The sequence below is a fragment of the Theobroma umbraticum genome, unplaced genomic scaffold (assembly GCF_002168275.2).
Source record: "Theobroma umbraticum cultivar Fairchild unplaced genomic scaffold, ASM216827v3 scaffold_67.0, whole genome shotgun sequence".
Lineage (NCBI taxonomy): Eukaryota > Viridiplantae > Streptophyta > Magnoliopsida > Malvales > Malvaceae > Theobroma > Theobroma umbraticum.
The window spans coordinates 4,549,057-4,564,981 of NW_018397262.1; the positions used below are offsets into that span (position 1 = coordinate 4,549,057).

Below are 15,925 nucleotides of genomic sequence, written 5' to 3' on the forward strand. Positions count from 1 at the left end.
AGGGTCCATTGGGTATTCCATCAATCCCTTGTATAGGACACTTGAAACACTTTATATTCTCGAATAAAGCAACCTTGTCCCCTAAATGTTACAACATCTGCATGTGTGTGAATATGTCTACGAACCAAACCCCCATAATTTAGTCAAGAATATGGCATTTAGGTATTACTCATGTAGTCACATTTCATTATACATACAAGAAAATTTTTCCCATGGTTTCCCATAAAAAAATTAAATATATTCCATTGTGGTTTTGAAGAAGAAGAGAAAAGAGAAAGATAGAGTAGTGTTTTTTGGTTTGATGGTCAGATTTCATCATAATATCCAATACCATCATCTTTCACTTGTAAGTTGATGGTTGCTACCCAAAACCTTTCCCTTTCCTTGTTTTCTAACCCTAACCCCATATTCTTTTGTCTGCTTTCTCATGGTCCCATTCTTTCTCTCTCTCTCTCTCTCTCTTGAAAGTGAGTGACTGAGTAATTGTGTTGAACATTTAATGAGTGAGTGAGTGCGTATGTGTGTGTGTGTACTCTCTTTTTGTGCTGCCTGCCATGGCACTACAAATCCCACGTTCTTCTCAGACTGCCTTTACCTTCTTTGTAGTGATAGTTTCTTGAATTTCTTTTTGCCTTTTTGCTTTTTTCTGGTTTATATTTCTTTCTTTCATTCTTGTTATTTGACCATAAGTATGTCCTCTGTGCTTAGCGATTTCTTGCAAGAGTTTGTGTTTGTGTTATTGTTCTCTTCATCACTCTTCTCTTTCTTGTCTTTGGCTTAAACTTAATTCAAAGGGAAAAACTGTTTGATCAAAAAAACAAAAACAAAAGATGTCAAGCTCCAACACTTCTGCACCGGAACAACTCTGCTACATCCCTTGCAACCTTTGCAACATCATTCTTGCGGTATTTAATTTTGATCCCTAATGACCCTTGTTTACTGCTGTGGGATCAGTTTTGAATTTCTCATTTAATGTCTATAACAAAGGCCTGGACTTTGCAAAAGGTTCAGATCATAGCAAAAGTTCTCTTTCCTTCTATGTTTCAAGAAGTTTTTTTTTTTTTTCCTTGAGTCTTATTGTTGTTGTTTGGGGTTTATGTTCTTTGCTTTTCCCCATTATTTTAGGGTCTCCTGGGTTAAGCAGTCAGGTCACTATCCTAAGACTTCTTTTCTCATTCTTTTGCAGAAAAGTCATAAATTCTCTTTGATTTTTTTTTCTTTTGCAGATCTTACCCTCTGAGAGAAGTAATTAAATATGGATCTTAATGGTTCTTAGTACTTGTTTTTTGGAAGATAAAACAAGCATGTGATGATAGATATATTGAATAATGAAGACGACATTTCCTTCAATTTTCTATGATTACCTCAACCTTTTTTGCTCATTGAAATACTGCACCCTGCACCAGCTGCCTTGATTTTGCTTTGCAAACCCCAAAAGCTTTCTTTGTTTAGCTGATTCGTGGAAAATGAAAGGGACTATCTCAGTTGTCTTCCTCAAAAACCCCATTTTCATGCAGCAAAAATGTTTTTCGAACCATGAGAAAGCCTGGTGGGGGTCTTGAGTGTTGACCACCCCAAAAAAGAATACAAAAAATTTAAAGGATAAAAACAGAAAAGAGCCCTAGGTATTGTACTAATTGGAATTGTTTAAGAAAAGCTTATATACTTCCAAAAAACCCTTATCCTTTTGCCTTGAAAGTTCAATTTGTTTCACCTGCAGAAGATCATGAAAAGATGGCCAGTTAATCATATTTGGTTTCCTATTTGAAAGATCATACAACTTTTCATAAGCTTTTCTTCTGCAAAAAACCCACATTTATTTCAGGCAACTTGTTTTTTCTTGATTAGGTTGGATAAGCTAAACTTTTACTTCATTTGTGCAGGTAAATGTTCCATGCAGCAGCTTGTTCGAAACCGTGACGGTCCGATGTGGGCAGTGCACCAATCTGTGTTCAGTGAACTTGGCAACTTCCTTTCCATCCAGGGCTGGAAAAGATATTCAGGTGATGATCATGGTTTTGTTTCAAAGTAAATCTGATTTTTTCCCATTTTGAGATCTAGCTAGGGTTTGTGGGATTTTGTTCCTTTCAAAGGAAAATCCAGTGCTTTTCAACATAAATTTTCATAGGGGCTGAAATCTAGGGTTTCTGAGCTTCGTTCTCCTTGAGAAAACCAAGGACAACGTGATTCCTCATATCACTGGAAAAACCCTAGGAACCGCCTACAGACCCATAAACAAAACCTAATTCTTGAAGGTTTTTTCAGAAGTCAGGATCTGGCTTGGCTAATTAGGGCAAATAGCTTTTATTTAGGGATTTTTTCCCTTACTTCCATTGAGCCCTAATTTGTATGATCTCATCACTTTGATTTTGATTGACATGAATTTTAGGGTTTGTAGGTTTTGATCACTATATACTGATTCCTTTTTCCATAAATTTTGTCATCTACTATACCAAATTTCAAAGCCTCAGTTTTTAGATCCCAAGGAAGCTTTCTTTCTTTCCCTTTTTTTTTTCAGTTAAGAAGAAGAAGAAAAAAAAGAAGCATCTTTTTCCCATTTAACATCTATCTTGGTGCTCTCTAAGATATGGGTTTTTGTTTTCTTATAGCACATAAAGCTATTTGATTGATTTGGTCACTTCACTCTTGTTTTTTCCTTTGTTTTTTTTCTTTTTTTTATCCTCATTTTGTGGGGAAAATAAATCTAAAGAAAGTTTCAAAAAGATCTATGAGAAAATGTAAATTTATAATAATATTGTTGCAGAGAGAAAAATTAACAAAATGAGATCCCATTAATGTAGTACAATGGAATGGAACCAAGATAACTTCATAAGGTCACATGTCTTAAAAACAAGCAACATGATAATTAATAATTTCCAAATTAAATAGGGTATTATAATATTATTATATATAAATAAAGTTTATGTATATTATTTATACATGTCAGTATGTAAAAAGGAAAAAGTTTTTTCACTATACCATCACAATAATTTTGAACCTTGATATTAAATGGTGAAGTTTTTGCATTATGCCTTTAATCTCAAAGTTTAAAGTGACTTAATCACTTACTAGAGATATGTAGTTCACTTCTTTTTTTGAAAAAAAAAATCATTAATGATTGAATAATAAATTACATCAATACGCTGATTCGAGTCTACAATCCTATTATACCAACTATATATACTCGTATATAGTTCACTTCATTTATGTTACATGAAAGCCAAATATAGATTATCATTTTTTTTTAATGAAAATGTGAGTTTGTATGAATGCTAGCGAAGCCACCCCTAAGGCGGTATATAAAGGCAGTTGTTAATCAATACAAAGAGAGTAGTATTATAAAGATTTCTTGTTATTCTTTAATCTACTTCTTTATTACCTACTAAATGAGTAGCAGCACCCATAATCTTTGCTCTCAATTAACTCAACTAATTCTACATTTAGGTATAACTATAATAATTAAAACTTACATTAGATATATAGAGTGGGTCACAAAAGTTTAAAGATCTCTTTCTTACATTATGAGTAGGTGGAAGAAACTTAAGTCATGATGATCTTTAGATAATACTCATTTGGGTTTCATGCTTCCCTTGCCAAATTAACATGGAAACAAGAATCAAGCAGTTTGCTTAGACGTCTATATTGACACATGTGTAAAAGGAACTATACCATCCATTTCATTCAGATTCTGCATTTCTACAGAACGACACTCAAGATGGTACATTGCATTATCGTAGTTATCAAATTTTGAAGCTTAAACCCCATTCTTTGATTAATCTTAGTTCAGAAAGTGGTTTGTATGTTCTTGGGAAAATTGAGGATGGTTAACCAATCTATGTCTACCCTGGATTTTACTCTTGTGAATTCACTAGCAGTAATGCAAATGATTACCAATTAACTCCATATGAAAGTTGAAAAGCTGGGTTTATACATATATATAGTTAAGTGATTATGGTTGTTGAAATGAAAAATATTTTTGAATGTTTTCAGGCGCCTAGCTACACCTCGTCGGAGTACAGAATTGACTTAGGCTCTTCTTCCAGATGCAAGAACAAGCTACCCAAACGAGCAACAACTGTAAATACCACTCCGGAAAGGGTTGTGAATCGACGTGAGTAACCTATCCTCACCCCTAGATCACTACTTGTGTTTATATATATGACTGTTGGATTAGAATTTCATTCTTTTTAAGTACGTTTTATGGACTGTTATTTCCTTTTTCAGCTCCTGACAAGAGGCATAGGGCACCTTCCTTGTACAATCAGTTCATCAAGTAATAGTATTATTTTTTTCTTCATTAATTTTCTATGATAAATGCATAGTTATACATAATAGCCTCTCATCTTTTGAAAACAAAAATTGGGATATCTATATATAGAGAGGAGATCCAAAGGATCAAGCTGAACAATCCTGATATCACTCATAGGGAGGCATTTAGCACTGCTGCGAAAAATGTAAGTGAAATTTCATCATCAACATCTTTTAAATAATGATCAAATAAATCTCATATTTATCGAAAATTGAAGTATAATCTGCAACAATACAAAAGAAGCTGTCCGAGATGATGTGGTATATAATTTATCAACATATCTCCATCATCAGATTTTCATTACTCGCAGTTGACCACTAATTACAGACTTTCATATCAGTGTTAATTTGATTTTGGTTACTCTACTATAGTGGGCACGCTTCCCTCACATTCATTTTGGACTGATGTTGGAGACTGACAATCAACCTAAGCTGAATGATGTAAGTACTTTCATTTAGAAGCAAAGTAATTTGGTGTAACTGCCTCTGTCTATACATGCATGCATATCTATTTTTCTATTTCAGAGGTCCAACATTTCTCCCTTTTTTTATTCATTTATGTTCTTGGATGCCCTCAGAAAGTTGTTTTGGGAAGGGGGGGGGGGGGGGGTGCGTTGTTGATGTTCCTTCCAAAGGAATTAATCTTCATTTGTCAGGCAAAGATGGGGGGAAAGGGAAGGGCTGATCAATTTTCATGATACAAATGTTAGTTCATTAACTCTTTTCTTGAATGTGGCCTTGCTTTTTTCATAGTTGACAACTATTCTATTGATAGAAATTGAATGCAATTGAGTTCATGCATGATTAATATTATTTATAACTCACTAATCATTTATTAATGCTATTAGATGAATCCATATATAACTAGGCCGAAATCCCTTTGGTACCCTTTATAAGCCTTATAAAGTCTTGAATGTCTAGACTTACAACTAGATAGATATATGAAAATGGTTGTTAAGGTAAATATCATAGATTGTTTCTAATGGAAATCCAGTTCATATTTCAGTTTTCTTAGATTGGTATAGTTGAATTATTTTGACCAATGTGCATGGCAACCCTCGATCATATACTGATTCACTGCTTGCCTTATATTCATCTAATTATTCTTCTCTTCTTCTTCTTCTTCAATGTTTCTGTGCAGGACTCGACCGAGCATTTCCAGCAGCTGCTGAAGTAAATAAATAGCTCGATTTTCGAAGATCATTTTAATTAGTGATATGTATGTTGGTGAAGTAAGAGGCTTTCATTATAATGATGGCCGCCTGAACTTAATTTTATTGGTTTTAAATGCATTTGTATGTGTTGCTTTATCCTTCAGTAATTTATGTAATGATTTGAAGTAATTAAATGATGACTGAAAGGGTTTCCACTATTTTAAATTAAGGCATTTTCCATTTCTCTGCAATATATGCTTATTGGAGTTTTAAACTCGATGGCTTATAAGAAATAACTTATCAAGTAAAAGTCCTAACATCATAATATTGATACGGTTGTAGCTAGTTGTCTTTTCTCTTTCCCATAGGAACTGGTTGATTTATATATATATATATATATATATATATGCAGATATTGAATTAATCGTTTATTTTCTGAAAATAATCAGATTTTTTCGGTGACTAAGATCTCATTAAAAGCTTTGTCTGCAAATTTTCAAGGTTTCCTGATTGCTTTACTCATCTTTGAAGCTCGAATCATTTGCCCTTTGAGCCATGCATGCGCCATCCTCCTCCGTAATGCTCCTGAAACACTCAACGTCCCAGGATCCAAATGCTACACTGCATGCCTGTCTTCAGTCTGCAGCATTTGCCAGCTTAGTTCGTACTTTCACAAGAGCATATGCCTGCACTAAATAAATTGCTTTGATCAGTCTTTCATTTCTTAAAATAACGTTATTTGCGCTCTCATAGGAAGAAGACACAATCAACAAAGCATTAATTCTTGGCAAAGCTCATGAATCACCTGGAATTCTCGTCTGTGGGAAAATTAATGGATACAGACTCCGTTGCCATTTTCTCAGACGCCACAAACTTTTCAGGCTTGGGGGATGTGTGGGTGCACATCTACTAAAGATTAGTTGTGCTAAAATACAAAAGTATGTGTGAAATATACAGTACAAACTACAAATAGCAGGCTATTAACTTGGTAGTCATTAATTATGTTCGTTGGGCTGCTGAAAAGTGTCCAGGACATGGAGTCATCACGCCCTGAAATCCGCAAAGTCTTAACAGAAGTAGGAGGCTGGCAGGCAGGCAGGCAGGCAGACAAAGGCTGAGGCCGACCTTTCGAGTCAAGTTTGGACCAAACTGATCCACGTATATATCCCCTCTTGTTCGGTCTCGGTAATGTAGTAGGTCCACCATTACTGTGCCTACGTCAACTCTTCGTACCGCTATTACCCTGTCAACATCCCATGATCTAAATTAGTTTCTTTGGATTGTAAGGTAAACTTATATGGAAATCAACTTTTTTTCCTTTTCTTTCTTTTTTGCGTATTAAAACATAGCTATATATTACCTTCTTCCACGTAACCCAGGCACGCGCCATTCACTTGCAAACCAACCGTTTCAAGCCCTCATGCATAAAGCCAAAGTGCCCAAACCCCGAGTAAACTCAAAAACACCAGCTCTCTCAGGAAAAACCCAATCCCGTCTTAAAAATGACCACCAGCCGCCGCCACCTTCACCACCTTCTACAACACCTGGAGCGACCAACTCCACCATCTCCTGAGGCAGCTCTGCTCGGCTCCCAAACCACCCACCATGCAAGACCACCTTCACCACTTGAACCACCTTGTCACCAAGCTCCTCTCCCACTACTCAGAGTACTACAGAGTCAAAGCTGCCGCCGCCGAACGCGATGTGTTCGACATTTTCGCCGCTCCTTGGGCCTCCTCTTTGGAGAAGAGCCTCCACTGGATTGCTGGGTGGAGGCCAACCACGTTTTCCATTTGGTTTACACTGAGTCTAGTATTTTGTTTGAATCCCGCATCGTTGATATTCTTCGTGGGGTTCGAACCGGTGACCTCGGTGACCTCTCTCCTAGCCAGTTCAGGTGACAAACTGCATGTCAAAGAAATTACCTCTTTTTTTTAATTATTATTAAATTTATATATTTTCATTAAAAACATAAATTTATATTTAATTCAATGTTAAGTGAATTTGATAAATGTGAAACAGGCGAGTGAGTGAATTACAATGCGAGACAGTGAAGGAAGAGAATGCTATTACTGATGAATTATCTGAGTGGCAGCACAGTGTAAGCGATCTTGTGGGCTCATTCACTAATGTTGAACAAATGATCGGACGGCTAGTAAGCATTGTTCAGAAGGCTGATGATCTGCGGCTAAGAACTCTGAAGAGAGTGGTGGACTTGCTGACCCCACAGCAAGCAGTGGAGTTCTTGATTGCTGCGGCGGAGTTGCAGTTTGGGATCAGAGAGTGGGGGTTGAATCAGGATCGCCAGGTGTAGTTTTTGGCGGTGTTGATTGATTTAGGATCGGACGGTGATTAGAGTTTGATTGATGGTAAATGAGCAGTGTGCATGTTTTTTCACGTTTAGGTGTATTTTTCTTTTTTTCTTTTTTTGAGGATTTGGATTTTGTATTATAAAACTTTAGGGGTGTTTGGGTGGCGTTTCAAGGCCGTCGTTTCGATAAAGGGGGCAGTCGTTCGTTGTTGTTGGCACCGTCGTTTCTTAGCTTTGTGCAACAGAGTGCCAACTGCCAAGTTAAGTTTTGGGGCACAATGACATATGCATACGTGTCTCCCTGCTGACTTGGTTGTAGCATGCACTGCGACACTTGGTTTTATTTATGCTATTGTACGTGTCTTTGTAATCTCAAAGGCAATCACTCAGATTAACCATTCAATTAGAATTAATTAAAAAAAGCAAGCATATTAATTAATTAATTATGATAATAAGAATTTTATAATTGGACTATTTATAATAATAAAATTTTAGATAGTAAATTATTACTCGTCACATACGAGTATTCGTGTGGATAAAACTTTAAATAGTGAAATTATTATTCATCAAAGATTTGGCAACAATGAAATTACAATTTATCAAAGATTCGGTAACCATTTGAATTTTTTTATAAATAATAATTTTTAATATTAATTTTATCTTTATATTTTTTATATAAACTATTTATATAATTAATATAAAATTTACTAAATTTATTAACAGATCTAAATATATATGATTTTAAATTTTAATTTATTTTTATGTTAATTTCAATTTTATCAATTTAATTTTGACTAATAATATATATAAATTGATTCTAAATTTACTTTTAATTTTAAGTTTGGATTTAGCTTCGGTTTTGGATTTTTTCCGAATATTAATAATCAGATTGGATATTAAGTATTGATTTTTAATTGATTTGGAGTAAAGGTTAAATTTTAACTATATTGAACTTAAATACTTCATAATTAATGGGTACCACCCACTAACCATTTCACTATCAATACATTTACAACTTGACTCTTTGCTAAGGACAAAAACATATCGTGAATTGAAAATTTTTTATATAATTTTATAATTACCTAATCAAATTTTTTAATATAATTTCATCATTTACTAGCACGAATTTTATTCAAAATTTTGATGTAATTCTATTAGGAGATACTATTAATGGTAAAATAACTCAAATAAATTAACAAAAATGATAAAATGAGGTTGGATGGGTAAAATTTCATGCCCTATTTCATATATAGCCTCATTAAAATAAGCCTTGGTCAGTAGATTTTTCCAAAAAAAAGATCATAAAGCTTCATCTTTAAGCCTTAAAACACTTGATTTCTTGGAAGACAACATCAATTGGCATGCATTATCAACATTCAACCTCACCCAACCTGTCCATTCAGACTTATCATCTAATAGATTGGAGGAGCAGCACCTTCCATTAAATGTCAGTGGACTTTCCTATCTACGAACAGTTTACATATTTATCGTATAACCTAAGGTCTAATTCAAACCAAAGACCTACTTTTTCGTAATAGTGAGCTACATGGTCAAATTCCAAGCTCTTTCTTTGACCTTGTGAGCCTTACTGAGATTCATCTTTCTTCAAACTAACTTAAGTGGCACGGTCTGAGTCGAATATGGTGTCAAAGCTCATGAATCTTTGGCCATTGAGCAGCAATGGAGGTGATGTTATGACCATACTTTCCTCGGGCTTAAGTCTTGGTCTACTCTTCTTGCAACATTCTTGAGATCAACATGGGAGAATTTTGATTTTCTTCCACGTCTCTCGAACAACAAAATTCATGGGAGTAGGAAGGATGGGAGCAACTCTTACTTTTTGAACCTTTCTCACGACTTTTTGACTAGCATACAGCAATTCCCTGGCAAGAAAAATTGAAATTTCTGATCTTCGTTCCAACTTTGGTCCAAGGACAACTTGTTTCTCTGCCGTTTTCTGTGGCCAATTCTTGATTTCGGAAAATATGTTGACCCTGAGTTATCCCATCCATGCTTTGCAATCTGAGTTCACTACAAGTTCTTGATTCGTTCATGAATGGCTTAAATGGGATCATTCTGTGATTGTGACAATGAAAGGTTTGCATGTTAGAGCTCATTGATTTTTCAAACAACCAGTTCGAGGGACTCATCCCTGAAGGACATGGAGAACTGAATTCACTGTTAGTTCTCAACTGCTCCCACAACAGTTTAATAGGCCATAACCCATCATTGCTGGACAGCTTAAGAATACTCGAATCCCTTGATCTATTTTTAAAGGAACTTGATGCAAGGATTTCTCTGCAATTAACATATCTGACATTTCTTGCAGTGTTAAACCTTTCTCAAAATATTCTCATGGAAGCAATTACTCGGGACAATTGGTTTGATACGTTTACGAATGATCATTCCTTACTCAGGTTTGTGTGGATTTCCATTGGCAAAGAAATGCAACAACAATGAGGAACCAGGGCCATCTCCATCAGTACTTTTTCAATTGCATTTAGTTGGAAGAACCTTTGTTCCATCTGTACAAGTCAAAATTAAATTTCATCACAAATTCACGAGGAAATTTATTACAATTATTTTTATGGAAAATTTTTAATAATTATTTTTTGTTGGAAAAAGTTTAATTTTTTATAATGTGATGACTAAAAATTCAAAATGATTAAAATTATTTATTGCATAAATGAGTAGAATTGGCTGTAAATTAACATAAATTGTTGAGTTTCTATTTTGTTACCAATCTTGTTGAAATATTTTATGGACAATAATAATACAGAAAAAAATTGAAGTTTTTTAAAATTTGATAGGTTTGTTTCTATATTTTAGAAAATTTTGGGGCCAAATTCAAAAATCAACAAAAAAATATATAAATGGCAACTCAAAACACTCATGAGACAGACATTTTAGGATCATCAATCAAAAACATTGCAGTTGAGCGCTTCATCATAACAAAGAAGCGACCGAGTCAAAAGTAAAACGAATAGAACCAAACCCCAACGCCCCCCAACCCACGCCAATCAATCACCTCCAGTTACATACCGCCACGTTTCAAAGACTCCAGAAATTATTCGCCCTTCTTCGCTTCCCTTCACAGCCTCGTCATTCTTACCGCTATCATTAATTTTTTCCCCCAATTTTTTTCCTCTTTTTTTACTTTCCCTTCTTCAAACAAAATCCCCCGTCTCTCTCTGAATCTCTCCTCTTCTAAAGAAAATTAAGCCCGAAAAGAAGAGTAAAGGGAGCCTCTTTGAAACGATGTCGTCTTCGTCGTCGTTGAGGAAACCTTCTTTCCTTTCACGGAGATTCTCGAGATCATTAAAATCGTCGACCAAAACGGCGTCGTTAGGGACAGTCGCGACCACGGTGAGTCAGCCTGAGTCTTCTTCTTCGTCGTCACCGCCTTCGGCGGAGGAGGGAGGTGAATCGTGGTCGACGATGCTGCCGGAGTTGTTAGGAGAGATCATGGAGCGCGTGGAGGCAAGTGAAGATCGGTGGCCTCAAAGGCAGAACGTCGTCGCTTGCGCGTGCGTATGTAAGAAGTGGAGAGAAGTTACGAGAGAGATCGTTAGGGCTTCTCCTCCTAGTAGTGGCAAAATCACGTTTCCTTCGTGTCTTAAACAAGTAATATGAATTTTCCTTTAATTCTCTTTAACGTTTTAATCATTTTTTTTCTGCTGTTTCATCTGGTTAGTGAACTTGAGATATTATTTCATCATCTGCCACTAGTTTTTCCCAGGTAATATCTAAAAAATATCATTAAAGTTTCAAAAATTTCTAATTTTGGGGGCTTTTAAGGGTTTTTTTTATATTTCAAATTTTTTGGATTTTAATTGTTTGGGAATTGGGATAATTTGCGGGGAGCTCGTGAAAAATTAGATTTTTTGGGTTCATTTATTTGAATTTTATTTTTCGGTAATGTGCTGTACAGTTAGATCTTATTGATTGATGCTTTTTTTTTAAAAATTTAATAGGGAATTTTAATATTGTGTATTTCTTCTCTTTAGTATTTTTTACTCCGTGTATTGGGTAATTTTAGAGAAATGTAGGAGACACAGAGGTTCAAAATTTTGAATCAAATGACATTTTTAAACGTTTGTTGGTCATTGGAAATTAAAAATTGGTGAAGCTTTGACCGTGTATTGTCAATTTTTAGCTTTTAACATGTTTTGCTTCCAAGAGAAACCACCAAAAATACACTTTTAATTATGTTGTGGAGGGAAATTATTCTCTGAGAGTTAGAATTGTTTTCTAGGCTGTTCGCATTTCAGTGATTGGTTTTTTCTCCTAATAATCAGAACACAGCTTGTTGCTATGAATTATCTGAAAGGAATTTGAAAACAAAATAAAGCATGTAGAATTTTCTGTCTTTTGCGATCTTTAAGTGTGTTTGTTTCACTTTTGGCTATTGGTGTGAGTTGGAGTTTTCAGAAATTGAGTTGCTTTTCTGGTTGCTGGTTATGAAGCTGAAATGTATTTGAGGATTTACAGTTGTCAGTCAATGGGTTTGTTAATATGTTTTGTGACTGATGGTTTGTTGCCTTTTGTTAATGCAGCCTGGTCCGCGTGATTTTCCTAACCAGTGTATTATAAAGCGGAACAAAAAGAACTCAACATTCTACCTTTATCTTGCTCTTACACCTTGTAAGTGATATTTTTGGTGTCATAAGCAAATCATGATAACAACATCTTAATCAAACTTGTATGGTAAATTACGTGCTAATAATATAGTTGACAATAAGTGAGAAGAGAAAAAAAAAGGTTGATAGGGACATAATCCACTTTGTCAAAGCCTCTAGTTGACTTTTGACTTTTGTCTAGGTAGAGAATAAATGTGACTGTCTTCCGACCTAATACCTTTGCCTAAGTCAGCTTGACTTGGTCTTAATCTTGAAAATTCTGAATGGTCAACAAAGACAATCGATCTACTTATTGGTCTTACACATCCATTATCTTTAAAACTGTAAGGAGATGTAGTCCATTGGAGTTTGGACCTGTCTGTACTGTACACAGCATGTTATCATCTTAGATTTGGATTGTGATTTGTTACAGTGCCCCCTACCCTTCTGCGGATCTTCCCTGTTTTTCTGTCTCTCTGTATCTCTCTCGATCTAAAGAGATACAAATTAGTATTAATTTCTTCTTTAAAGTGGCAAATTTGGCAATGGAAACTATGCAGGAGTAGTAATCATTTGTCTTTTCCGTTACATTAAGCAATTACACTTCCTAAAGAAGTCCAGGACATCAATCTATTATCGAGTCTGATGTCCTTTTTAGCTTTATACCTTGCATACCCTTAGCCAAATTGAAGTATGTTGCATTAAATGTGCAAGCAACCATTTTTCTCAAAGATGTTGGCAGTTGAAAACCTCTATAATTTTGTTTATTTTCTTTTTTATGAGGTGCAACATCGCTCGCATTAAAATATTGGGGTGAGCTTCTCATACCCAAAATGATTCTCATCATTTGCATCTCTATAAGTTAGTTGCTCTTTATTTACAAACTAAGGCAAATTCTGTTCTTGTGATTTTAGTTCTTGAGAGCAAATCTTAGGATTTTACTGTTTTTAGCCAATCAATTGCAGTTCTCTTCCTTTGTTTTTGTCATCGTGCAACTGGATGATGTTAGTGGTTGAAATCAGCTTATTGTTATTTTTTTCCCGATCCTTTGCAGCATTTACCGACAAGGGGAAGTTTCTATTGGCAGCACGAAGATATCGACATGGTGCTCATATTGAGTATATTATATCCCTTGATGCGGATGACCTATCCCAAGGCAGTAATGCCTATGTTGGGAAGTTAAGGTAAGAGATTTAACTTTAAGTTTAGGTGAGGTATTTTGTGATATGGTCCTTCTGTTTCTGGAACTCAGTTAAGAGAATCTGCCCTTTGTTTTAGTGGATATGGTTTTCATAAAATTTCTATTAATGTAACCCTTTTAGGTACGAAATTCTTGTCTAGTGGCAGTGTGAATTTTTGCCAGAATCTTTAAGCATAAAAGGGGTAAGGTTGACTTCTTATCCTTCTTTTGTGCGAGGCAAAGGGTTCCTTGGTTACAGAGTGTAATTAATGTCTGTCAGCATATTCTGATTTACCTTGGATTTTTCTGTTCACATACTGCACTTCATACGTGTTCATTGTTTGGACCACATTTATCATATAGAAGCTGTAGCCTGAAATTTTCAAACTAGTGACTGCTGTTGTGGAATGGATCTCTCTTTTTTATGTATTTTCTGTTTCTTAATAGTAAAACTATCTTCTTTGGCATGTCTGGTGTCATGCAAAGTCACCATGCCATACAATTTTAGTTCATTTTCTTTCTAAAGGATGCAGTTTTTGAGTGTCATTAGAGTAAGTAAAAGTGCTCTGAAGCGAGAAACTTTAGTATTTAGTAATAGGTGAGATAATCATGAAGTTGAGAGAGCATTTGGGAGATGGCTTATATGGTGGGAATAGCACTATCTTGATTTGATGACACCATTACTTATTTATTTTCTGTCTTGTTAAAGTAAAGATTGAAATACTTTCAGAGTTCCTTTTATGTACTGTAGCTTACACTCACATTAAAATCTTTGCAGTTCGGATTTTCTAGGCACCAACTTTACGATCTATGATAGTCAGCCACCCCACAGTGGTGCGAAGCCCTCAAGCAGCAGAGCCAGTCGCAGATTTGCAAGTAAGCAAATCAGCCCCCAAGTGCCAGCTGGCAATTTTGAGGTTGGACAAGTGTCTTACAAGTTCAATCTCTTGAAATCAAGAGGTCCAAGGAGGATGGTTTGCTCAATAAAATGCCCTTTGCTGGAAGAAAGGGCTGATGACAAGCATTTAGATGACTCCAAGATGAAGATGCCAGAGTATGCTGCCTCTGGTCAAACAATTTTGAGGAATAAAGCTCCAAGATGGCATGAACATTTACAGTGCTGGTGCTTGAATTTCCATGGTCGGGTAACAGTAGCATCTGTGAAAAACTTCCAGCTGGTTGCGACTGTGGACCAGAGCCAACCTGGAGGAAAAGGAGACGAGGAAACAGTCCTCCTCCAGTTTGGGAAAGTAGGGGATGATACATTCACCATGGATTATAGGCAGCCCTTGTCAGCCTTTCTAGCTTTTGCCATCTGTCTTACAAGCTTTGGCACAAAATTGGCTTGCGAGTGATATATATATTTCCATGTATAATATATATTTATATTATAGTGACAAGTTATCCTACATGTTTAATATAATTATGATTCTACTGAATGTCACTTTGAAAAGTTTTGGACAGCCATGGTTTGTTGGGACAAAGCAAATCATTGTACATGTTCCTATGTATCTACAGCATTTTCTGAAATTATTGGCTGCCAACATATACTGTGAGTATCGTTCATTTTACATCAACATGAAAGCACTTTCTGCAGTTTATTGTGTCTTGAATTCCGGGGGTCAGGATTTTGAAAATTGAGTTGACAAAAAGCAGGACCTTGGCTTTGCAGAGTAAAATAAGAGGTTATGAATCCCTTCTCTATTCTTTTAATTTTTTTCACATTGGAGTTGGTGATAATGGGGCAAAGTAACAACAAAGGCGTGTGGTTAGTTCTAGCTGTTTGTAATTGTCAACTCTTTCTTTTGGCCTTTTGCTTTGAAGGAGTTGAACACGCTTAAGCAGCAATTTATTTGCTAGATGTTTTGGTCTAAAAATGTACTTGTCAAATGTTTTTCCAAAGTCTACCGTTTTGGGCTATATTGAACTAATTTGTAAGCATTTAGGGTAAATAAGAGTATTCCTATTTCAAATTACAATGAATATAATAATTTTTAGCACAAAGGATTCTTGGACAACAGAGTGAGAATGGGATTTTGGTTCAATACCATGAACTTTCCACCACCCAATGCCAAACCCCATTTCACAAATTCTCAATCCTGATGGTGATGGGCACTTTAACCAGGCATAGATAATGGAATATACTTTTTATGTTCATGCATGAGGCATAAAACCAAACCTAATGTTGTGTATTGTTCTAGAATTAATTATGATTACTTGCCCCTCAATTTGTCCAAAGTAGGTAGACATCTGAAATCTTCCAAAAACCTAATTTTAGGGGGCAATGTTTTGTTATTATTGTTTGAATAACATCAGGAGTCAAACAATGGTGTATAAAAGTTTTTAAGTTGTT

The 15,925-nt window shown here is 35.4% G+C and overlaps 3 protein-coding genes across 4 annotated transcripts; all 3 read left to right on the forward strand.

Annotated features, from left to right (window-relative positions):
- Positions 1-414: 414 nt before the first annotated feature.
- Positions 415-5,687, forward strand: LOC110418963 (axial regulator YABBY 5-like). 2 transcript variants are annotated; one of them, XM_021431799.2, is made up of 7 exons: positions 415-905; positions 1,884-2,003; positions 3,991-4,111; positions 4,225-4,273; positions 4,379-4,454; positions 4,681-4,749; positions 5,450-5,687. In XM_021431799.2, exons 1-7 carry the CDS (start codon positions 831-833, stop codon positions 5,483-5,485), a joined length of 546 nt encoding a protein of 181 aa, XP_021287474.1. In that variant the 5' UTR covers positions 415-830; the 3' UTR covers positions 5,486-5,687. The 2 variants fall into 2 exon arrangements, with proteins under 2 accessions (XP_021287474.1, XP_021287475.1); XM_021431800.2 differs by lacking the exon at positions 415-905 and adding an exon at positions 1,628-1,741.
- A 1,231-nt stretch (positions 5,688-6,918) lies between these two features.
- Positions 6,919-8,081, forward strand: LOC110418962 (transcription factor-like protein). The gene is given in 3 exon segments (XM_021431798.1): positions 6,919-7,245; positions 7,248-7,359; positions 7,485-8,081. Coding segments are annotated over 3 exon segments (582 nt in total). The 5' UTR covers positions 6,919-7,067; the 3' UTR covers positions 7,777-8,081.
- A 2,666-nt stretch (positions 8,082-10,747) lies between these two features.
- TLP7 (tubby like protein 7) lies at positions 10,748-15,118 on the forward strand. Its single transcript, XM_021431797.2, has 4 exons — positions 10,748-11,397; positions 12,330-12,417; positions 13,447-13,576; positions 14,351-15,118. Exons 1-4 carry the CDS (start codon positions 11,032-11,034, stop codon positions 14,925-14,927), a joined length of 1,161 nt encoding a protein of 386 aa, XP_021287472.1. The 5' UTR covers positions 10,748-11,031; the 3' UTR covers positions 14,928-15,118.
- Positions 15,119-15,925: the final 807 nt, after the last annotated feature.